Source organism: Ursus maritimus, unplaced genomic scaffold, assembly GCF_017311325.1.
Source record: "Ursus maritimus isolate PB19 unplaced genomic scaffold, ASM1731132v1 scaffold_7, whole genome shotgun sequence".
NCBI classification, from domain to species: Eukaryota; Metazoa; Chordata; class Mammalia; order Carnivora; family Ursidae; genus Ursus; species Ursus maritimus.
In genome coordinates, this window is record NW_024426885.1 from 67,782,429 (window position 1) to 67,806,842 (window position 24,414).

General features: G+C 48.6%; 2 protein-coding genes across 3 annotated transcripts in view; one reads left to right on the forward strand and one right to left on the reverse strand.

Annotated features, from left to right (window-relative positions):
- Positions 1-9,006: 9,006 nt before the first annotated feature.
- CUNH1orf131 (chromosome unknown C1orf131 homolog) lies at positions 9,007-23,320 on the reverse strand. Of its 2 annotated transcripts, XM_008689545.2 has the most exons (7): positions 23,192-23,320; positions 20,745-21,091; positions 12,013-12,069; positions 11,211-11,306; positions 10,982-11,068; positions 10,385-10,437; positions 9,007-9,303 (listed from the first exon to the last, which is right to left on the reverse strand). In XM_008689545.2, exons 1-7 carry the CDS (start codon positions 23,277-23,279, stop codon positions 9,165-9,167), a joined length of 867 nt encoding a protein of 288 aa, XP_008687767.1. In that variant the 5' UTR covers positions 23,280-23,320; the 3' UTR covers positions 9,007-9,164. The 2 variants fall into 2 exon arrangements, with proteins under 2 accessions (XP_008687767.1, XP_008687768.1); XM_008689546.2 differs by lacking the exons at positions 9,007-9,303; positions 10,385-10,437 and adding an exon at positions 10,520-10,722.
- Positions 23,321-23,509: 189 nt separating this feature from the next.
- Positions 23,510-24,414, forward strand: part of GNPAT (glyceronephosphate O-acyltransferase) — a 39,721-nt gene continuing 38,816 nt past the window's right edge. The window contains exon 1 of the mRNA XM_008689544.2: positions 23,510-23,649. Coding sequence (XP_008687766.1) covers positions 23,575-23,649 — 75 coding nt within the window. The 5' untranslated portion in view covers positions 23,510-23,574. The remainder of the gene's footprint in view (positions 23,650-24,414) is intronic.

The following is a 24,414-nucleotide window of genomic DNA, read 5'->3' on the forward strand; positions in this document are numbered from 1 at the left end:
GCAGGTTCTCATCTTCTCCAGGAAATGTTATCCTTTTGCATCTTGGTCCTGGAGTCTCCACTGTGTTATGCCCTTGCAGACCTAATCCAGGGTCGATAGCAAGGGGCATTAATTTTGACCTTCACCACTCCCATCGAACTGTTGAGAACCTTAAAATGGTTTCCTTTGGTCCTTCATTAATCACCCAGTCTCTCTGTGTCTTTCTCTCTCTCTGTCTCTGTCTCTCTCTGTCTGTCTCTTTCTCTCTTGCACACACACACACACATACCCACCCACACACGCAGTCTGCTAAAATTCATTCATTTAGTTCTTAGTTCTTAAACACAAAGGAAAACACTGACATTGGAATGATAGTGTGAGGAGTCTTCACCTGGTGGCTCTTTCTGGAACTGCAAGCCTGTCTGAGTTGCTCTCTTCCAGAGGGGGCCCCTCCCAGACTCATAGCACACAAGATTCGAGGCCCTGGGGAAGCCTCTTAGAGCCGCCTACCTTTGCTTGGAGACCCCCCTACTGTCATCCTGAAAGCAGGAGGTGACCCCAAGGGCAGGGGTGGCTCTGCCCTGGGGGTGGGGGTAAGGGGGAGAGGCAGGTCCTCTGAAGAAGGCAGGAAACAGCAATATCAGCGTGTTCCTTGCCCCTCAGCTTGGGTGTGCAGGTCTGAGAGGCCCAGGCCTCCTTGCTGGGAACACAGACCTTCTCCCTGGAGATGCTCACAAGTCATTTGTGTCTCTCGGAAAGAGAGCTGGTTTTCAGGGCTTTGAGCCCGGAGCCTGCCTTGGTCCTGTCCCCAGAGTACCTTCCCGTCCCTCCTTTTCTTCCTTGTCACCTGCCACCTCCATTTTCCATCTGGTAGCGAAACGTTCTCTCTCCTTTTTGAAAGAATATATTTTATCAAGCATTTTATTTTGTCCACTTGCTGAATTGGATTTTTATAAAACTTAGCCGGTAAACCGGCAGCAACTGTGTTGACTCGGTTCTACCTGCTTGTTCAGACGCTGCCTGTGCTTTCTGAGTCACCCCGGCCAATGCTGTGTAGACCCTGCCCCTAGCAGCAGATCCGACAATCCTACCTCAGAGCCCGCGCCCTTGGACCACAAGCTGCCTTGTCCCTGCCTTGTGGGCAGGTGTGGCCGCTAGGCCAGCTGCCCGGGGCCTTCAGAAGCTGCTTGGTGCTGTCGAAGCCTCCGTGCCCCGGTCCTGGCACCCACCTGCCAGGGGAGCTGAGGTCTTGCCTCTTCGTTCTCCGCCTGCTGCGTGGTTCCCTGGGTGCACAGGGGCGCTCCTTGTCCTGTCCCGGAGCTCCGCCAGATCCCCCCAGCTGCCAGGGAGGTCCCGCCTGGGCCCCAGGCTGCCACCTGTCTTCCTGGCAGCTGCCTCTCTCCTCTTTGCTTCCACTTGCCTTTGGTTTCACTCCTTAGCCATAGCTCCGGGTGGACTCAGCTTGGAAGGTGGGGAGGATTCCAAAAGACGCAGAGGAGCCACGGCCTTCCTGGGACGGATGAAGCGTGGCCCGTGGGTCCAGGTGTATCGGCTGTGGGAGAAGAAGGAGCAGCGCCCTGGGAGTGACACCAGGAGTGAGTGTGGTTGGGAAGACGGCGGTGACTTTCTGCCATGGGGTCCGGATGAAAGGCTGGGAAGCATCCAGAACCCCCGAAGCTGGCCCTGGCTCTGGATCGCTGGAGAGGAGCTGCTCCAGCTCAGGTGGCCTTGGTGACACCCTCAGGACAGCCAGCGCCTAGGTCAGAGGGAGACTGGAACAGGGAGAAGGGAAGGTCCCACAATGGGGGGATCTCTTTCGGAAATACAAGGTGATTTTCCAGAAGGAAGCTGCTGGAACTCCCCCACCCCCACTTTTGCAGCAGTCCCCAGCCCCAGGAGGCCCTGTGAGTGCCCGGGGCAGGCACCTTTCTACCTTTGCCGACTCCTCCAGGAGCCCAGAAGCAATATGGCCCATCCCAGGACCATCTCAGGCTGTCCTTCAGCCACCTCTCCTGTCCTCAGCACAAAACACCTTTCAGGGACAAGAACGGACTGAAGAGAGAAGGCAGGTCCGTGCCACACACCTGTGTTTTTGAGGGATTAGCCAACGAAGAAGGAATCATCAACAGCCCATGGCTTTACGTCACCCTCCCCGGAAGCCCCTGGGGTTCAGAGTAGAGGCGACGGGTCACGGGTTTCTCATCCGCCATCGAACTCCCTGTCCCTTTCCAACCAACGTGGTGGCATTTTTGTACATAAAATTATATCAAGACGATGCTTTTGTTGGGCTGGCTGAGGAATAACTCGGTGTTTGTCTATCGAGCAGTTTCAGTGAGAAAGGAATTCAAAGTAACTTAAAATGTCAAGTTCCATTGCCTTGTAAATAATGCCTCCTTCACCTAATTCTGCAGTTTGTTCTTTGCTAGTGAGCAAGTTTGGTCAAAGTGTATGCCTTTCCTTTTAGAATTAATCCTTTTTAAAACTGTCCAATAGCAACTCACTGCATAGCATCCTAGCTCCTAAGTCAAACCAAGGTAAGGTATCACACACAGCCCTGCTTCCCCCTCTCTGTCCAGTTCGGGAAGATAATGATTCTAATTAGAGTGGACATTAGTAATCCTGACGACAAGGTAACTGACCTGAAAACTATGAAACTGTATATAGTTCTAGGCTGAATCTTCAGCTCTGTGTGAACTCTGTAGTTGTGACAGCACCCTCGGGCGCCCCGTGCCCGTTGAGAGGGAGGAGGATGGGGAGTGAGCCTGGGGAAGAACCGTAGCTCACCAGGGGCCATGGCCACAGGCCCGTCCTCCTTGCTCGTGGCACCCAGGAATGCCTCCCCGCCCCTCTGTCCCCCAGAGCACTCTCAGGAAAGGAGCAGAACACAGGTTCTATGTGTCCTTCTTCTGGGGATATTTGCATTGTAGCCTTAATTCTGGTTGCAAGCGAAAGGCTTGGGCCCCTGTGAAGGCGTGTTTCAGCAGCTCTTACACAAAGCTGTTGCTGGTCCGTCCCGAGGCCACCTGCTCATGGTGAGAGAGTGAGGGTAGGGAAGAGCCCTGGGGGGGCTCGTCATGTGAATGCTGGAAAACAGTACTACAAGGTGCATGGATGATGCCAGGTGCCTCAACTTCAGCTCTACTGACGTTTTGGGGTGGGTAACTCTTACCGTTGTGGGCTCTCCTGTGCTCGGGAGGGTGGCTAGCAACACCCTCAGCCTTGACCCACGAGATGCCAGTAGCAACCCAGGTTCGCTGTGACAATTGAGTGTCTACAGACATTGCCAACTGTCCCCTGGGGGACACCCTGGTCTGAGAATCACAAAGTTATGCTACTGGTTTGTCATATGTCCGTATGCAGTGTGACGTGTAAGCACCCACCTCAGTGTCAGACAGAAAGCCTGTATCACGAGGCTGTGGGCCTTCATCTCAACACCCAAGTCCAGGATTTTCCATAGGTCTGCAGTGTTCCACCGGCTGGGGAAGGTAGGGGAAGACGGGGTGAACCAGAAGCAGCAGCCAAGCTGTCAGGTCTCACTTTGTATCTCCTGCAGAGGCCCCCCACACCACACCCCCATTCCTAGAGGGCAAAACTTGTTACCTTCTTTTTCCTTGGCCATGTTTGACTGGAAGCAACGGGAACTCCTTAATGGATTTGTGACCTTTATCTGGTTTTAAAATGGAATCAGATCTCCTTAGAAGGTATTTAAGGCTTATGCTGATTCCGGGAAATCTCCACTTTTGCAAGTAAGCCAGTAGCTGTGTTCAGGGATCACATTCCTTGGCAAGCTCTCCTTGGTGAGAACAAGATCCTGGTGGCTTTCACTTTCAGTGGACCGTAAAATAGGTAAGACTAGGTTGGGGTAGGATGTGTTGATCACACACCAGGTTCAGCCCTTAGAAACTCATCTCTTTTTAACCTGGCTCTGATATTGGCTCAGGGCATGCGTGTGGGCAAACGTCTTAAATCTTTCCGTGCCTCCGTATCCCCACCCGAAAATGGAACGAGTCATACTAACCTACCTCCTCTGATATATTGAGAGGATTCAGAATAACATTTTTTAAGGGAAAAAATATATATAGTCTTTCATCCATTGAGTCTAGGCTACTGGTTCCCATTCAGTGAATCAAGCCCGTGTGGTGACTTTCCAGAATGTTCTCTGACCACAGACAGTGTCTCAGACAGTGTCTTCCATCCAAGCCTCTTAGGACCAGGAACACGTATTTATTACACTGCTGCCTGGCCTTGAGGAGGGAAAACTGACATTTAAAATAGGCTTCACATAACCATACAAAGCAACACAACACGCAAATGTTCCCATTGCCAGTGAGGCCTGTTTTAATGGTACTTTCTGTACAAAGTGCTGTAAACAGGCTGCGTATTAGCATTCTCATTGTTAGTCCCCATAAAACCTGGAAAGAGGTTAACCTGCCTTTCTGCCTCCTCGGTCACCTTAAGTTCTAATATCTAAGGTGTCCCCTGACCCATAGTGTAACTCCATTGTCTCCCAAGATGTCAGCAGGGGAGCAGCTGTGAGAACCAGTATCTAAGAGTAGGGTGGGAGACACCTGCTGGGTGGTCATCACAGCCCTGGGACTCCACTTGCACTACCTGCTAAGGGTTGGGGGGGGGTTCCCGGCTTTCTCTCCCCCCCCCCTCAGTGAATGAGGTTGACGTCAGTTGGGTTGGGAGTTGAGACCTTACAGGAGTCTCGTCTGGAGGCATCACTCTTCTCTCAAAGAGTGCAGCTCATGGAGGGTGCAGGCTGCCCACCCGAGTCCTGGGGAAGACCCCAGCAAGGTGGGCACCACTCATCAGGCCAGGCCCTCAGGCAGGCTCTGAGGAGAGTCCAAAAAACAGACTTCAGGTTTGGAAGTGACTGCTCGTGGCTGCGGAAGCGGAAACATGGCGGGTGTCCTTTGAGTGAGAGCCCAGCCCAGGGCCGGACCTTTCCAGTTCCTCCCACACCTGGTGACTGGGCATCCTAAGCCCCCGGCTTCCTCAGCACCAAGAGGAAGTGCAGAGTGAGCAAGCAGAAGAAGTTAAATGCATGATGTAGAATTGCTGCTTTCCCACTGAACTGTGTATTAAGCATGAGAGATTTAACGTTGGCAAAAGGAATTTAAAAAGTTTGTGTCCTTGTTTTGACTGTCCACAGAACTTCCATGTCCCTGCCTTTCTTTCCCCGTTTTCTCCCTCCCCTCCCCCACCATCGCATCCACTTCCTGTGAGAGTTGTTGGTATATGGTGGCAGCTCCTGGTCCCGTTGGTGTTCATGTCCCACTGGAAACACGGGGAGGGGGGGAGGGGGGTGTTGGGGAGGTGGGGAGGAAAGCAACTTTTTTCTAATTTTTGTATTGGTACCCACACGCGTTTGTATTTTTTGAATTGGAAACACTGTGTTTTCTGGTCTTTGGGGGTTGGTTGAACTTTGTGTATTGCCTTTTGGAAAACCTGAGTTTTATCACAGTCTTAAGCAGATTTGAAATAAATTCTTTTGACACTGCCAACAACTGAGAGACAAGGCACGGTCTGTAATTTCTGCTCAGCAGTGGGGCGTGCCTCTCACCCCGCAGGCCCTGAGCGCTGGCACGCGGCTGGGGCGGAGGCTGCAGGGCGGGAGGCCACCCTGTCTCTTACCCAGAGGGCCTGGGCCTTGTGAGGCACCAGTGTCAATGTGGCCGCGCTGCGTATGCCCACGGATCTTGGGGTGATTCCATGACTCTAGACGATAGGGTCCATCTCAAACAATGCGGAGTTCATGAATTCATCCTTGCAGGAGGTGACAGGGCTGGAAATTGGTAACAGGTAACACTATGGTTAAGATACACCCATGAATAAAACATTGGTCAGGGGTTATAAGAAACTGAGATTTTGGGGAAGACACGTCCTTCCCCCCACCCCGGGGAAACTGCTTTTTATTTTATTTTTTAATGTTTTTTTATTATATTATGTTAGTCACCATACAGTACATCCCCGGTTTCCGATGTAAAGCTCGATGATTCATTAGTTGCGTACAACACCCAGTGCACCATGCAATACGTGCCCTCCTTACTACCCATCACTGGTGGGGGAAGACACGTCCTAATAACCTATGAGCACCAAGGACACTGACCAGCCCCTTCAACCACACAGACTGAGCCCAGGTGTGCCTGACCTGAAACTCTGTCTCTTGTGGCCTGCCTCAAACTATGACCCTCAGGAGCACATGTGTCACACCCTCCCAACAGCCCCTTCGGCCTGGCCTCGCAGTCCAGTTACCTGCGGATCCCTGAACGGCTTCCCTGGGTAGGGGCGGTTGCAGACTGAGGTGAGGCGGCAGGGCATTCACTAGAGGGTGCTCTGTGGATCTTCCCCCGCAGAAGCAAAGGAAGCAGGATTGGCCACGGGGAGGTTGAGCTGTGACACAGACCCAGCAAAGGCCTCGGCCAGTCTGTGCGGGGAAGGCAGCACGGGGCTTTAACACCCTCCCCTGGATCCAGCCAGGACTGTGAGCCACCCTGGGAGGGAGGTGACGCAATCCCCGCTCAGAACAATGAAGTGGTAATTACTCGTTCCTGGAAAGGGATGTGTGTGAGGCGTCACAGCGCCTGGCACCATCCCCATACCACAGACCTATGCTTTGCTGAAGTCTGGGGAGAAGTTCCTCCAGAATTCCCGTGAGAGAAGCTCAGCTAAGGCCAGGGGCTCAAACTACATTCCCTGCGGCTGTAGCTGGCCTTGGAGCTGCATGGGACGCTCCCGGTCAGCCTCCTCTCCTAGTCAGTCTAGATCCACTCGCCCTCACCTAGTCACCCTCTTCTCGTTGTGATCCAGACCCTCATCCCTGGGGGTCCGAGCCTCAGGTCACCAGGCCCTTCTCCCCCAGGGTTGCTGCATTTTGTCTATTTGCCATCAAAATCAGGCAAAAAGAATATGAAGAGATGGCTGAGGGGACCGCCTGCATGCAGCTTCTCTCCCTGCCCCACTGGGTGACAGCAGCCCTACCTCCTCTTGATGGTCAGGGTCACCCCTGCCAGGTGTGGCTCTTCTTGCCTGGACAATCTCGGTTCAGCAGGACATGTGTTGTGCTGTTTCTTCCTTTGAGAAGAAGGGTCTCCAGATCCATGGGGGGCAAGAGTTGTGGGGACAGGGAATCTCAAGGTCCCTAAGTGGGTCACTGGGAATAATGGTAGGGGGGCTGTGGTGTGGAGCAATGGTTGATCCACCAAACTGTGTCCAGGACTGGAAGAAACCCCCGCAAAGGGGAAACAGCAGGCTGTAGACAGTAAGGGCACACTGATCACTGCCCTGGAGCCCAGGTCCGCTCCCCTGGTGGCTGTTGCCAGAATCTTCGTCATAACCATCTTCCTTTGGATGACTGTTTTTTCATGGGGGCTTCTCTCTGCTGCTAATCTTGCTGGAAGAAACTTTCTCAAAGCGGAAATAAAAAGCATGGTCTTAAGCCTGATCTCCAGCCCTTAAAATACAGGTTTCTTTTAGCCTCTAAACGTCCGAGTATTTCTAGAGCACCCAGTGGTAACAAAACCACTCTTTCAGTATTGACTTAGTACATTAAAAAGTGAAACCAATCAAGAGGAGAAATTTATACTTGGAACTTTTCCGGAACTCACTAGCCTGTGACTTTGGTTTGGAGTCTGGCTAAGCGCTCAGCGGTTTGCGCCACGTGGCTCGGGGAGGCGGGCGTGAGGTGGGGCTGCCTCGGACCCTGGGCTCTACGTAGATAAAGAACTGACAGGTCACTTCTAGCGCCTGAGACGCTTCCTGGTGCTTTGTCACACTTGGGATCTTCCACACCTTTAAAAAAATCACTCTTAGAAACTGCCAAAACACATATCCTGCCGACTACCGCCTTCCAAAATGAATTTGGAAAATAGAACACAGACTGCGTCTCCCTTCAGCTCAGAGCTTTCGTGGAGTTCCTTGTTTGGCCATGCCTTTGCGGTCAAGTTTGAGCCACACAAGAACATCAGCCAGTTATGCTTCTCTGTTGCGATCAAAACCTTATTATTTACTAGGTTTGGATCAGAACTTTTTGGTCATAAAAAAAAAAGTCATAATTGATTACCACCTCTGAAGACTTCTTTTGGTGTCATAAGCTTTGAGAAGTTCCAGACACTTTCAGCAAGTGCAGTATCACTAAAAAATAAATGTTTAGCCACCCAAGGTGATTATTTTGAAGATCACATTAGCCTACGTGTAGGTGTTAGGGCATAAGTTAAAGTCTCAGCTACATATACCACAAAGGTGCGTTTTATTTACTTAGCTTCTTACAAAGGACATTTTATACACTTGGGAGGCTAAAAATTACAACTGCTTTTCCCACAAGAGAGCTGCCCAATTTTCACACTGTTGGTTCTTTCATGATATAGTAACATTACACCACTTTTAGAAAATAAAAGGCAATTTGGGGGCACCTGAGTGTCTCAGTCAGTGAAGCATCCAATTTTTGATTTCAGCTCAGGTCACAATCCCAGGGTCTTGACACTGAGCCCGCACTGGCTCTGCACTCAGCCGGGAGTCTGCTTGGGATTCGCTCGTTCCCTCTCCCTCTGCCCCTCCCCCTGCTCATGTGCTCGATCTCTCGCTCTCTCAAATAAAGAAATCTTAAAAAAAAAAGGCAATTTATTTTTTTTTTAATTTATTTATTTATTTGACAGAGAGACAGCCACGAGAGAGGGAACACAGGCAGGGGGAGTGGGAGAGGAAGAAGCAGGCTTCCAGCGGATGTGGGGCTCGATCTCAGGACTCTGAGATTATGCCCTGAGCCAAAGGCAGACGCTTAATGACTGAGCCACCCAGGCTCCCCAAAAAAGGCAATTTAAACCTCATTATTAGCATTTACAAATCAATAAATTATTAAGTTAATGAAAATCACATTATAAGCAAATACACAAAACACCAGGGAAAGCGAATCTAGCGTACGTCTCACTGGACAAAATTAAACCACCTTTTCAATTGGTTTGCTTTATACTCCCAGTGCAGCTGGCTCTTCCCACCACACGCTCATCACCATAAAACAGACACTTCAGACACTACAAATTTTATTTCTGATGTTTTTTTCCCTAAAAATAGAAAAGCAGTCTATGAAATATAAAATAAGTAAGAATAATCTGGAAGTCTTGAAGGGTCCAGTTTCAGTGCAGTGGCACTTTCCCATTCCTCTCTTTATTTTACAAAGGACTTCACTTAGCCACTCGGGAGGAATTTATTTTCTTGATATCAACCTGGCTCAGAATCAGTGTCCCATTTTTGAATTTTCCAACCTGCCCCATTCGTCCACTAGACAAAATGCTGGGAGCTGATTTCTTCTTTTTGGATTTCCTGCAGTTAAAGGGAGAGAAAGGTAGCAGAGTTATGCTTATGAAGAGGAATGGCAGCACCATCAACCAGGTGACCACGGTCTGCTCCCGCAAACTCCTGGGGTCCTCCCCTGCACACCATCCTCCCCTGCCCTACTGCAACAACCATCCGCCTTCCTGTGGTCCCTGAAACGTGCCAGCTGCCTTCCTGTCCCAGGGCCTTTGCACTAGCTTCTTCTATGCAGAATGTTCTGCTACAGATCTTTCCAGGCTGTCCCCTCCTCTTCACTCAGTTCTCAACTCAGGAGGTCATCCCCCAGAATGACATCCCAACCCTCCCACCCCCAGTGATTTTCTTTTATAATGCTTTATTGCAACCTCTTCACAGAACCTGCTGGCACCTGACATCCCCCTGCTTACCTGTTTGTATGTTTCAGGGTGTTTCCCTCACTACAATGTAAGCTCCTCAAAGGCAGGTATACTCCCCCACCCCGTGCGATCATGGCTGAATCCCCGACACCCAACACCTATACACCTGGCATGCCGGGGACCCTCAACACAGACAGACACATGTGGCCAGGACAAATGACCACCCACGTGCAAGCTCACTAGGAGTCCAAGAAAAAGGTTAAGACAAAAGAAGTCAATTTTGAAACAGTCATTCAAGGAGAGAGAAAAGGCATTTTTGAACAAAAGCTAAGAAAGTAGCACGAAGCAACAGAATCAATACTCAGATCACAGCGCTCCGCCTCCCATGGTACGTCGGAGAACAGGACACAGCCTCAGACAGCGCTGCCATCTGGGCAGGCTCTTAGCAGGGGTTGGGAATGTCAACCTCAGTTTCTCCATGAGTTACTTGAGCTGTCTGATCTTTGGAAATGGGAGCCTGGAGAAGATTCCTGATTCAGTTCTGAGGGAGCTGTTCGATCTGGGACAATGTCTTCCCCTGTTTTCCCCTCCCAGGAATTACTCAGAATGCATGAGGGGCAGTGAAGCCCTCTAACGGGCTAGAAACACCACGTAAACTCCAGGGTGTTACTTTCAGAACTAATCAACAGGTTTATCCAGATTATTCCTCCCCAGTACCTGAGGATGTCACTCACCTGTCTTCCTGCCCTCTCCTCTTCTTTTTCTTGAAAATATCTGTGTCTTGGGCCTGATTTCAGAATTTAAAATAATATATGTGTCAATAATGGATAATGGAGATTCAAAAACAGACAAGAGGTGTGTGATCAAAAGCCAGTGAGATACCATTTACTTTTCATCTTTTTCTCAAGCAGGCATATTAAACATACGCTCAGTTTCATCCTGAAACTCTTTCAAGAGTGTGAAAGGTCGTTCCAGAAGAGTCTGATGGGAGAAACATCCAATCTTCCATTTTAGGGGAAAGGGAGGGAACAGAGCATCTACCCCTCTGCGGTCTGTCACAGGCCCTTGTGTTCTGTACAACGTAAAACGTGACATGGGAAAAAGATCACAGTGGCTGACGTGATCTGAGCAGGAACATGCTACTTCAAAGCGAGTATTCACGTGAATATGCCGGCTTCCCTGGCTAGTGTTACAGAATGAAGCTGATCTGAACAGGTGGAGAGAACGATCGCGTCACTCTGCATCTTACTGCGGTCTACACTGCTTCCCAAACAGCAGGTCTGGCATTCCACTGCAGCCAACCACAGTAACAAAAGGGCTCTTACTCGTACCGTTCTCTTTTCTTCTTCTTTTGCTGCCTTCTTTTCTTTGATTTGCTCCTGCAACACCTTGTAATTCACATAACTGTTTTTGGGAGGCTGAAATGGGGGGGGGGGGGAGAAACCAAAAGATATCATTTTTTATTTTGCAAGGATCTCCCAGTGACCCCTGCCCTGCCTTGCCCTGGGTGCTCCCCTTTCGTATCCTGTCTGCTGATGGAAAAAGGAAGCAGCCCCTCACCTTCGCACCCAGCATGATGGCGCGTTCCCGTTCCAAGATTCGTTCCTTCCCTTTTCCATAACCCGTGATCCCGAACCGGTGCACTTCTAAGCGAGCCTGTAGACGCAGAGAGGAATGAGCCCCGTGTGCATTCCAGAGACTCCAAGGAAGAGATCTACCCCTAGGAGTAGCCCACGTCAGACACGATGTGCTGCAGGAACTCCGTCGTGCTGTGGTTTGTGGAGCTCTGTGGAGGTCTTACATAATTTCTTACCATAACCTCACAACACTCATTCTTGTGTGGAATTTTGGACAGTTGAAGCAAAGACTTATCAGCACACAAACGAGCAACAGAATTAGGATTAAACGCAGAGCTCTGCATACTTGGATTCTCTCTGAAACAAGCTATTACCCTTCCAGGCAAGAATTTCCACTTAAAAGTACTCTCCGAACACTCTTACTCACACTGAGAAGCCATTTCTCATAGCAGCTTCAAACGCAGATCCGTGTTTATTTGTTTAAAGATGCTGCAGAGGAAGAGAAAGAGTCGCCAATGCCCACTCTTGGCAGCTGAATTACCTCCTCCTGTCTTTTTTCTCATGCATTTTAAAAACCTCGTTACAACCGCAGCACACATGCACCCCACCCTGCTTTTCTACTTAGCTCTGCATCGTGGGCACTGCGGCCACCAACCAGCATGTTTTAAATGATGGCCTGATAAGCAGTGGGATTTGCTTAACCATTTCTTCAGCCATTGGACATGGAAACTTTTTTTTTTTTGGTATTAAAAGTTGAAAAAAATGAACAGTTTCAAACCACATACCTTCTCTAAGTTAAATTCTTGTCTATCCACATCTTTCCCAGGGACACTAGTTTTGGTCTGAAAAGAAAAAAATTCTTATTAAGATCATGTTACTGTATCATGGGAGTATTTGTCACCAATGCAGCAGTCATGTTTTACAAAGCCCTGAAACTGGCCCAGGTGCCTAAATACCAAAGGATCACACAAGCATGTTGCACAAAAGTCTTCATGGAAGAAAAATGAAGGAAAAAAAATGTTAAGGTCTCAAAGCTTAAGAGAGGAGGAGAAATTTTTTTAAAAAAATACAAAAATAAAAAAGATGATGAGAGAAACCGATGTCTGTCTCTCATAAACCACATGCAGAAGATTCTGTTCGAGGGGGGGGGATTTAGAAGAGGGTGAGTGAGCAGGGATTCTGGAAGGTAAACATTATATATTTTTTAATTATTTATTTAAATTTTTTTTAAAGGAGAGTGTGTGCACGCAGGGGGGTGGGGAAGAGGGAGAGAGACAGAGAGAGAGAGAAAATCTTAAGGAGGCTCCACGCCCAGTATGGAGCCCGACGTGGGGCTCGGCTTGATCTCACGACCCTGAGATCATGACCTGAGTCACAGTCAAGAGTCGGACACTTAACTGACTGAGCCACCCAGGCGCTCCTAAACATTATATTAAAAAACTCTTTCTCTCCCTTTTTGTTCCCATCCAGCCATTAAGATAATGGCTAACAAAACTCTCTTAACTAAATATTTCCTTCAGGAACATCACATTTCTAGAAATGGAGATTTGTTTTATAATTCCCAATGGAAAATAATGAGGCTGCAAATGCGTTCAAAGCACGTGACTCTTTACATTGATACAGCCACTAGCTCTGGTTACCAGCCAGACTGACCAAAGCTTGAGGTTTTAAGGAAATGCGTCGTCACCTCTGGCTAACAGCAGTGGTCACTACTCAACCCCAAACACCACATCTGGACCAACAGGAAGCAGGCTCTAAAAGTCGTGAACCCTCTAGAGAACGCGCCCTTCTCCCTCAGAGGACAATGGTGAAGAGTGATGCTCGCCAGGGTAGGAGCTCCTGCTCAGCAGGGGGCGCTGTGTTGGGACACCGCAGTGCCGTGCCCTACACCATGCCCTACACCATGCTGAGAGGCCATCTACAGGTCTCGTGGTCTCCCTTCTCCCAATGGGAGCTGTACTTCAGCTTATCCTGTATTTTGGGTGAGTGGGTCGGTCACTGAATGCTTCCCCAGGTGACAGGCTCTCTCCATGAGGCCGTGTACTGACCTCACAGAGGGGTTCTTACCATGACAGTGGGTAAAGCATGCAGTGGTATAAATGTTAGCAAGGTCCAGGAAATAGGAAGACGCGGCCAGTGCTCTGAGTATTAACCAACCCACTATGGAACAGTGGCCCCCAGGCAGTCACCCCAGCACGCTCGTCAGCTAGCACACTGCACGCTGACTCAGCTGGACAGACAGAACACGGCGCCACGGAGGAGGATGGCCATGCTCTAAGCACGTCGTCCTGCTCTGTGCTCGCTGTCACAGCAAATGCATCTTCCACGTTACTTTACCAAGATCCCTGACTTTGATGATGCTTACGATTTCCTTCAGTCACGTATTTCACAGAATCAAATGCCTTAATTAAGACCACGGGCACATGAAGGACGCCAGGTGCTTCCGTTCCTCTACCCCAGAAAGAATTATTTCCTGTTCCGTGGCTGGAAAAAAATTCTGTATTTACCCTGAAGTGAAAAAGTCTTTTCCACTGGCATGCACACCTAACCTATTTAATATGATAAATACTGACATGACTTCTGAAAAACAAACGGCTTTAAATCTTAATGATTTCGGGATCATCCCGATCCTCAAATACAAATTTTATGTTAAAAAGAAAAACTGTGGGGCGCCTGGGTGGCTCAGCCATTAAGCGTCTGCCTTCGGCTCAGGGTGTGATCCCAGGGTCCTGGGATCGAACCCCGCATCGGACTCCCTGCTCGGCGGGAAGCCTGCTTCTCCCTCTCACACTCCCCTTGCTTGTGTCCCTTCTCTCGTGGTCTCTCTCTGTCAAATAAATAAATAAAATCTTTAAAAAAAAAAAAAAGAGAGAGAGAGAAAATGTATGTGGTTCACAGATCTCCAAATATCCATGAAACATGTACCTCCTTTTCTAAAAACTTAAATAGTTCTTTCTCTCTTCTCCCCTCCCATCCGTCCAGGGAAGCAGTGGCTAACTAGTCTTCTGAGTTAACATTTCACATTCAGGAGCATGAGATTCCCAGCATTACTGGAGATGTCACCGATGCCCTGGGCTGCCCCGCTGTCAGAAGATCAGCGTGAGGAAGGAGCAATCTAAGAGGACCTAAACGCTGTAATAAAATTCTTGGCCACCTGCGTGACAGTCACTGTGGGGCTGAAAGCAGCCCACAGAGGAGAGGGGCAGGCCTCTGACGTCCCCGCTCTCCCCAACGCCAGCCCCACAGAATTCCCAGTCCCCGCACACTGGCCTCGGTTCATCCGGGCTGTGGGGACACCTGGGCCGAGGGCCCGCGCGGGCCTGGGTGGCAGCTTCAGTGGGACATAGATACCTTGCCACTCCCAAGTCCTCTGTGAACATTTCGCCAGAGATATCTCAGCTTTGCAGCTCTTGATGTGTTTGAGAAAGGTCCAGATTCTACATCTTTGTTTATCATAAAAGCAAACATTTGGAAAATAATTCTTAGCTCACTATTTTGTGATGCTGAGTCCATAAGCATGACCCCACCAACAACCAACTTTTATTCACAGCTTTTAAGACCTTTCAGTCCATCAGTCACCACATATTGCCTGACTTGGAAGACATCAGCACTTCTCCCTGTCCGCTTTGCCCCAGTGCTCAGTCTGCAGCAGCGGGCTTACCACCTGCGGGCGCCAGTGGTCCTCCCTGGCTTTCAGGCTCTGCTGCCTGCCTGAAGTTAGGTAGGGCTACGTGACTTTGTCTGGCCTAAGAAGCGTGAGCAGAGGGGAATATGCCCCCACCACAAGGCACCTCGAAGAGCCAGCCGTTCATCAAGCCCCCTCCTTCACCAAAGCAACTAAGAGTCTTCCAGACAGTGGAGCCCGTTATCCTGGGTCCCTAGATGAGGACGGCGTGGAGCAGCACGTGCTGTCCTTGCCAACCCTGACGGACGTGTAAGAATAATTAACTTTTGCCTTCAAACCACTAAGATGGTTTGGGACTATGTTACCAAACCACAGCCTTATCTATCCTGACCCGTAAAGCTTTACTGTCCGGCACACGGGAAAGAGAAACGTTTACAGATTTTGAGAACTTGCATGTTAGGCTCCGAAGAAAGCAGCAAGCTATAAAATGATGGAAGAGTTTGGGGGTGCGGGAGGAAGGCCGACAGTCCTCCAGGCTCAGTGAATGCGTCCATGAGCTGGCTGGCTGACCACGGCTATTTTCTGCTGCACTGGTTAGATTCTTTTATTCTACTGGTTACTGTCCAACCTTTGTCCCATGAGAGAGTAGTTGGGGAAATAAACACTCTCTTTTTAGCCATCACTGGATTTGCTGAAGAACAGGGTTGTGGAACAAAGGTAAAGGGTGCCCTGGAGTGTGGAGGATTTCAGCGTTGAGCCCTAGGGAGCGATCTAGATACTGCAGAGACTACGAGGGCAGTAAGACCCTGCGGTGGTAACGTGGGGACAGGTCTTTCTAGTGAAGCTTCTGGGTCCGCACGCTTGTGTTACTCAAAGGACGAGGAGCCTAACCTAACCCGCTCTCTCTCTCTCTGGTGGAGCAGCTTGCAAGCCAGAAAGCCTGGGGTCTGAACCTGAGCTCCGGTTCTTACTTCACATCCACAGTCCTTTCTGTGAATCCTTAGAAAATTCAGAGGCTTTCACACTTTAGAAAGGTAATACTGCGAATCTACTGAATACAATATACCACTTCCGGTGGGGGCCAAGACCATAACCCGTGATTAAGTACACTCATATTTCTGCCAGAATATCTATGAATATTCATGCCAGACGGAACAAACAGAAATAATTCCTAAGCCTCACATGAGTTCAGGTCAGGTTTTGCTGCAAAATAAATCTGCACCAAGCCTCAAAACAAAACATAACTAAAACTCTGATTTCCGAAGTTCCGGGGTTCTAGAATGGCAGATAGGGGGCGGCCGACTGTTTAAACACGGGCACGTATCTTAACCTCTCTAGGCAGCACTTTTCTCTGTAAAATGAAGACAGGACACAGAATTGTGAGGATTCAGTGAGATAATGAACTAGTGAAAGCAAGTAATCATTGGGGCAGTAGCAAGCACCCGTAAATCTTAGTTATTATAGTGATTTGCTACGTGCTTAGTAGCGGTCTGCACGTACCTGCGTCCAGGCCGCAGAAGCCAAGAGCCCCTTCGGATCTAGAGTCCACTGTTCTATTATTTCTATTATGTCTTTCTTACCTCTTTTCTCTGGAGGCTGCAAAAGAGGCTAAGGTTCGGGACACAGATGATGCAAAAGTGCAGAAAATACCGATAAGATGTATCAGTCAAGCAACGCTTGGATCATTTTCAGCCACACCTGGTGCTTTTTCATTCTTCCTCCCAGGAAGCCTTGCACTCATTAAAGAGCAGTTAAGGGGCGCCTGGGTGGCTTAGTCCTTAGGCGTCTGCCTACGGCTCAGGGCGTGATCCCGGCATTCTGGGATCGAGCCCCACATCAGGCTCCTCCGCTATGAGCCTGCTTCTTCCTCTCCTACTCCCCCTGCTTGTTTCCCTCTCTCGCTGGCTGTCTCTATCTCGGTCGAATAAATAAAATCAAATCTTTAAAAAAAAAAAAATGGTGACCAAGTTCCCTGATTAATCCATTAAATGGGGTGATGTCGGGGGAGGGTTTCCCCACATAGCCAATAAGCTGTACTCCCATACCAGCTACAATTCAACTCAATCGTGACACTCTACCTGGAAATGGTATCAGATTGCACAGGTTAAGGGCTCTGCCCTACAAGACTGCCACCCACTTCTTTCACCAGCTGCGAGCCCATGTTGTCATCTGTGCGTGCTTCTGACCCACCACCAACAGATTAGCAGTTCCCACGACCCCCTCCTTGGGTTCGATTAGTTTGCTAGAGCAGCTCACAGAACTCAGGAAAGCCAGCTAACTTACCAGATTGCTGGTTGATTATAAAAGGATATAACTCAGGAACAGGCTGATAGGGGGGATGCACAGGGTGAGGTATGTGGGACAGGATGGGGCCCTTCCATGTCCTCTCTGAACATGTCACTCTCCAAGCACCTACACATGTCACCAACCCAGCTTTCCAAACCCCTGGGTTTCTACAGAGGCTTCATTATGCAAGTATGACGAATTTAATCACCAGCCACAGGCAATTAATTCAACTTCCAGCCCATTTCTTCTCTCCAGAGGTCAGGGAGATGGTACTGAAATTTCCAAACCTATAATATAATCATGCAGGTGATTCTCCTGGCAACCTGCCCCTTCCTTCACTGCTTCTCCAATTCACTGGTTACAAAACATACCTTTACTGCTCTCATCACTGAGGGAATTACAGGGGTTACAGGAGTTCTATGCCGGAAATGGGGGACAAAGACCAAATAAATAAATAAATAAATAAATATATATATATATATATATATAAACTTTTTTCATATATATAGGCCAAATATATATATAGAGAGAGAGAGACCAAATATATATATATATATTTCATATCTTACTATAAATCACCATAGCACACCATGAACACCTGTTTTCAATACACAATGCTGTTTAATCGCAGTATATATGTCATAGATCTAAGTTCCAGGGAAAGAAGGTCACTCCCTGGGTTCGGGCAGGACCAGCTGGGTTGTCCAACATGTCAGTACCTCTCAAGTATTCTCCAAAGACAACCAGCTGACTCCACGCAGGCTGTCATTATCTTATTAGACATCTGGGCTGATTGCACATCTGTCTGAACTGTCTACAACGACCCATAAGCTTTCAGAGAACAGGGGCCACAGCTATCATTTACCACGATATACAAACTCTTGGCATAGCATCACGTATCTTAATTACTCCCAACTGACTGACTATTCCTTAGCTGGCACTCCCTCTATGCATTAATAACCAGCGTTCTGGTCATTTGTATTTGTTTACATGTTGCAAGAGCAACATCCTAAAGTCTTTTTACAGGCGTATCTGTTTTTATAGTGTTCATTTTCTGTCTCCTTGGCCGGACACATTCATGTGTTCAAAGGGATACATTTTAAAAAGTAGGAAAGGGCGGAACGCCAAGAACAACTGAAAAATTTCATTAAGGTCAGAAAATCCAAAATGTTGGACGAGCCGAGGTTCCTAAGAAAAGCCACCTACAACGAAAAAGGGATCAGTCGGAACGGGAAGAAAAAGAACCCAACAGCCTGCAGCAGATGTGCTATTAGTAAGAGACAGAAATGCACTCATTCAATGCCAACGTTTTTGTCCTTTCGATTAAAAAACTTTCCATTCTAGAAAGAGCCCAATGAGCCTAAGAGGAAACAGAAGACCAAGGCATCTGAAGAAATGAGGGAGGGTACTCAGATGCTTTGTTAGTTAAATTCTCCAAACACAGAATTACATATAATGCAAAGCAGTGTTCAACCTTTTTTACTGCGTGGCACACACAGAAAATACTAGTATTTGTAAGGTGCACGAGGGTTCCCTGTGGTAATACTGCTCACCGTAAGCTTCCCTGGCTGGCCAGCATAGGAACTCTGGCTGGCTGAAGGGCCCAGGAAATCCGCTTCCTGGCCTGCCTGTAACAGCTCCCAGTGCCCCAATATTTGGAGTAGGAGTTGGAAACTGACCTAGAATCCTAAAATAAAGGTAGATGATTACAAAAACCACTATTAGTCTTCGAGGGAGACATGCTGGTGAGCATGACGTGAAGAGCTACCTGAATGCTAGGAAAGATGACGCAGCTGGTTTTTTTAAACCATAAAAAAGATGTGGTAAGCGCTGGATGTGCTCACACACATTCGCCAAGAATGGTACAAGCCCGACTGTCTTTGAATTGTGGTCTCCAAAAAAAGACACGTCCATGTTCTAATGCCCAGAATCAACGAATGGATCTTATTTGGAAAAAGGGTCTTTGTAGTGTCATTAAGGATCTCATGACAAGACCGTCCATCCTACATTTCGGGTGGGCCCTAAACCCAATGACAGCTGTCCTTCTACGAAAAAGGGAGGGGGAGATCTGAGACTCAGACATGCAGAGAGGGCCACGTGCAGACGGAGGAAGAGTTGAGGGTGATGCAGCCACGAGCCAAGGAATGCTTAGAGCCTCCAGAAGCTGGAAGAAGAAAGGACAGATTCCCTTTCAGAGGGGAGTGTGCCCAGCCAACACCTTGAGTTTGGCCTTTCTGGCCTCCAAAACTGTAAGAGAGAACATTTCTGCCCAGCAGCCTAGGAAACGAATACAATCCCCTTTCCCTTTGATGATAGATGGAAATTTACAGGACATGAGGAAAATAACAGAAACAGAATATCTGGATTTTTGCAATGAATTTGACAAAACCATAACACCCTGGTGGGAAAAGTTGGATAAGCAACTACACCTTTCTCCTGGACTGAATTTTGAGTGAGACTTACAAATTCAGTCTGAGAGAGAATACTGGTCAGTGAAATCCAACTGTTTTCCATCAGAATGTTAAGTTCCTTGAGAGAAAACAGTTTTGCCCCTTTCGTTCAATGCTGTATCCTGATGCCTAAAACAGCATGAAAGGTCCACTCAGCAGGCTTGCGTTTCTTAATCTCTGCACATTCCTAAGGCAGTCTTGTTTTCAGAATTGGCCCTTGGCTGGTTCCTGGGAGCTGACCAATTGTCTGATAAGAGGATTTTTGCATCCCCAAGGCCTTGAGCCAAGCCACACCAAGTCTGACTAGATTGTTTATACTCACAATGTGATTTATGGCGAATACCCACTTTTTTTCTGGAGCTTCAATAACTAAGGTCAGTCTGCATATCTGCATAACTGATCTCCAATAGAAACTATGGACACCGAGGCTGGGGTGAAATTCCCTGGTTGACAACACTTCCCACATGCTGTCACAACTCACTGCTGGAGTAATGAAACACATCTCCTGCAACTCCACTGGGAGAGGACATCTAGACATTTACACCTGGTTTCCTCCAGACCTTGCCCCAGGCACCTGTTTCCTTCACTAGTTTTACTCTGTATCCTTTAGCTATAGTAATTTGTAACCATCATGGTGAGTACATGCTGAGTGTCGAGTCCTGTGAGTGCTTTTAGCAAATCCTCAAGCCAGAGGGTGGTCTTGGGGACCCTTGACACGGTCTAAAAAGATACCCATCTAGGGGTGCCTGAATGGCTCAGTCGGTACAGCCTGCAACTCTTGATCTTGGGGTCATGATGAGTTCATGCCCCATGTTGGGTGTAAGATTCCTTAAATGAATAAAAACTTTATTTTTTTATTTTTGATAAAAACTTTTTAAAACAATTTTATTGATTTATTTGAAAGAGACAGAGAGAGAGAAAGAGAGAGAAAGCACAAGCAGGGGGAGGGGCAGAGGGAGAGGGAGAAGCAGGCTCCCCGCTGAGCAGGAAGCCTAGATCCCAGGACCCTGAGATCATGACCTGAGCTGAAGGCAGATGCTTAACCGACTAAACCACCAAGGCACCCAAACCTTTTTTTTAAGAAAAAAAAGATACTTCTCTAAAACTGCAATATCAGGATTTTCACCACGTACATATAAACTAACCAACTCGTTACCTGTGTGCTCTCATCTTGATCCAGCTTCTCTTTTCTTTTCTTATTTCTGCTGTGAAATTCTACCACTTCTACTGGCTCCCCGCTGTTCTTCAGGGTTGAGGGAGATACTGCAGCACTAGGGACTTCTGGTCCTGAAGGGGAACCAGTGGGGGACACAGCAGGAGCACGCTGCAGCTCTTCTTGGAGTTCCTTGAAGAAGTTGGAGGCACTCTTCCTTTGGCCTCTTACAAGAGAATCGGGTAGGGGAGCTGGCTCTGTTGCCATGGCCATTGGAGTCCCGGCACCTCTCTTCTTGTTTTCTCCTCTCTTTCTGATCCTTTTCTGTTCTGCTTCATCCTCTGTCTCTCCTGTTTGTTCAAACACAGAGTGGAAAAATAAATAGCTTTGATTTTATCAAATGGTCAAACCATGTGAATGCGCTTGTACATACGCCATGGCTATCAACACCCAGACATACAAAGAAACAAAAGATTTATTTTTCTTCAAATGGTGTTGTATTTGCACGCTTTTTTTTTGTATTTTTATTTATTTTTAAAATTTTAATTCAATTAATTCACATATAATGTATTATTGGTTTCAGAAGTACACGTCTGTGATTCATCAGTCTCATATCACTGGGTACAGTGCTCATTACATCACATGCCCTCCTTAATGCCTATCACCCAGTTACCCCAATCCCCCACTCCCCTCCCCTCCAGCAACCCTCAGTTTGTTTCCTATGATTAAGAGTCTCTTATGGTTTGTTGTATTTGCACAACTTGTAGAATCCAAGATGTGCCATCATTTGCTAAGTAACTATATTCATGTCTGACTCATGACACAATTACTTCAGCCCTTACCTCAGTCCATACTAACAGCGAGCTCAAGGCAATGGGCCCCGGGGAACTGGTAATCCCAGCTGGCTCATGCTTTGCACTAAAAATGTCTGCCAGTGCAGCTGGTGTTTTGTTTTTTAACACTCTCTAGGGTTACAGGTGGGTATTAGTCTTCCCATTCTTTTTTCACTTATGAATTAAGATGAACCTACAAGTGACTCAATTTGAACACATTTATTTTCTATGAAATCCCTTTATCTCCTCTTTGTTTCACCTGTTCAATTCTGACCAGTCACCTGAAGGTTCTGACTCATTACTCACCCACGGTGCCAACCAGTATCACAGTGCTCCCTAAATATAGGCTGATCATTTATGTTTACTTATATTAAGGGTCATCTAAACTTTCGCACTGGGCACCTAAAAATAGGTAGTTACAGCCCAAGCCTTCAGAGCTCCTCACATACTTTCAAGCCTGTGCTAACATAAACTGTATTTAGGATTTGGAAGAATTGTCTTTTCCTCTAGTTTTTAAACTTCTCAAGGCCAGAGACTAAGTCTCTCTGTCCTCTGATATTCCCAAGGGCGCAAGATGTTGTGTCCGCAGGACAGGTCAATTCAAGGGGAGGGACCGGGGCTAGAGAGTCTGGGGATTGGAACCGAGGCTCTGCAAATCAATAGCTAGGTGGACTTTGATAAGTTTTTTAACCCCTAATGCTTGTTTATACATTTGTAATAAATGGGATTAATGACAGTATGTATTTCACCAGGAAGCAAAGATTAAATGAGTAAATACATGAAAGACATGGACTATATGGCAAATTCTCTATACTAATTAGCTATTATTTTTACTGTGTAAGTGAGCTTAGAATTTTGAGCAATGGCTCCAAACTACAATAGCTTTTGCAACAGCAGGTTACAAATTTAAGAAATGTTTGCTCCTTAAAGACACTAATGCCTAGGCTAGCTCTTGCCTGAACAAGGGATGTCACCTAACCTGGAACAAATTCTTCAGAGTGTGTGGAACTGTCTTCCTACTAAAGCGCCAGATGGTTGCCAATCTTGAACAACCGTTTTTCTTTCCTTTCTCCGAGCAAGATAAAAGGAGAGGCTGGCCAACTTAGTGGAAGAAAAGGTTGTGAAACGCTTCACATGAAAACCTTGTCCGAAGTCCGCGAGGGAGGAACACACTAAAGGCTGGGGCTCTAGGGTGACAAGGTGGTACGAACGCACCAGGGTCACGCGTGGCTGGAAGGGTGGTGTGGGGGATGCGGGCTTCCCAGAGGGCCGGGAAAAGTGATAGGGTGGGCTATTTCCGAGAGCCCAAGGTCCCATTTGATCACACCCTGTAAGCCTGAACGCCTTGGTGACGAGCAACTAGGTTGGTGCCCACACTCAGGGACGACTTGCGAGGCTTGATCCATGAAGAATAACAAAAGAGCGCAATCGTGAGGCGGGGGGGGGGGGGGGGGTCGGAGGTGTGTGCTGGACTCGTCATGGGAACCAGGGCGGAGTAGCTGAGAAGTGCTCCACGTGCAAGAACCGAGAGCCGAGGGCGGCCCAGTTCCGAAGGCACAGCAGACCCTCAGCTGTCAGTCCACTCTCTCCACGTGGGCTGCGAGACCCTGCACTCACCAAAATCGTAGAGGTTCCGGAGCAGGGAGTCCAAGAGTGTCTGAGAGCCGGGAGGCGCGCTGGCCCCCAACCTCTGCTCCTGAGCCATGGCGGGGGAGGCGGGGGTAGGTGCCACCGCGGTACCGCCCAGAGCCCGCGGGGATTTCGGCCTCGCGGTACCCCCGCTTCCGAGTTACGCGGTGCGCGCGCGCGTCGCAGGTCCCGGCGCGGCTTCCGTCCTGGTTAAGATGGCGGCGCCCGGGGTCCTGTGGAGCGGCAGTGGAGGGTGCCGCCGCCCTAGGCGAGGTCGGGCCGCCCAGCGCGGAAGAACCGCCCCCAGCAGCAGCAGCAGCACCACCGCTTAGCAAAGAATTGCAGGCCCCGCCCGGGACGGCAGCCGCAGCATGGATTCTTCCAGTTCATCTAACTCTTTCTCCGTCGGCTCCGCCAGTCCCGGCGCTGTCGTGCTCCTGTACTCGGTAGGCGCCCAGGGAAACGAGGCCCGGGGCGGGGCCACGAGAGGGGACCCCACCCGCTCGGTCCCGGCCTGCCACGGGCCACGACCCCTGGCCCAAAAGAGTGGGTCCTAGGGCCGCACAGGAGGGGTTAGGTGGTTGACTCGGTTTCCAAGGCAACGGTGTATCGGTGCGTGTGTAAATGTGTTTATGCTTTTAGAAGTTTCTCTGGGTGATGGTTCCTCTGATTCTTTTCCACTCGTTCCTTCTTGTTCCCTCCACCAGGCACGGGGCCTTCAGAAAGCCCCTGATAAAGGAATGAGGCGTGAGAATTGGATCTCCGTCTCTAGCGAGGGCTGCCTTTTCATTAAACCTGAGAAACCTGCGGGTCTGACCCGGCCTGAGATACATCAGCATGCGGCTCCCCACCCCGCCCTTTCGCTGCCGTGCTGTTCCTGGGATAAAAGTACTTGGCTTGTATGTGGGCATAGAGTTTGTAAGACGTAAAGTTTTTAATCTAGGAAGATTTGGAACTTCTGGAAATTTTTATTGCGTTTTTGTCTTCCATCCTTACTTTTTGCAGAAGTCATTTTGGAAGACAACTAATGCCACCCAGCCTCTCCCAACTTGCTTCCAACCCCCAGGGCTCCTCTTCCCTCTCCTGATTTTAACTGATCTTTTTTGACACCACAGTGTTGGTCACTCACAGTGTATGTGAAGAAATTATGAGGTGAACCTTTTGTAGTTCTCAGGATTGCACAATTCTGGGGCAATATATTTTTTTAACGG

Bases quoted from the DNA above. Each gene is read 5' to 3' on its own strand.
- CUNH1orf131 (XM_008689545.2), bottom strand. From the start codon at position 23,279: ATGGCTCAGGAGCAGAGGTTGGGGGCCAGCGCGCCTCCCGGCTCTCAG. The intron at 11,069-11,210 runs GTGAGGGGCTGC...CCCCCATTTCAG, and splicing joins CCATCATGCTGGGTGCGAAG to CCTCCCAAAAACAGTTATGT. The intron at 10,438-10,981 runs GTACGAGTAAGA...TTCTGAAATCAG, and splicing joins AAGAAGAAGAAAAGAGAACG to GCCCAAGACACAGATATTTT.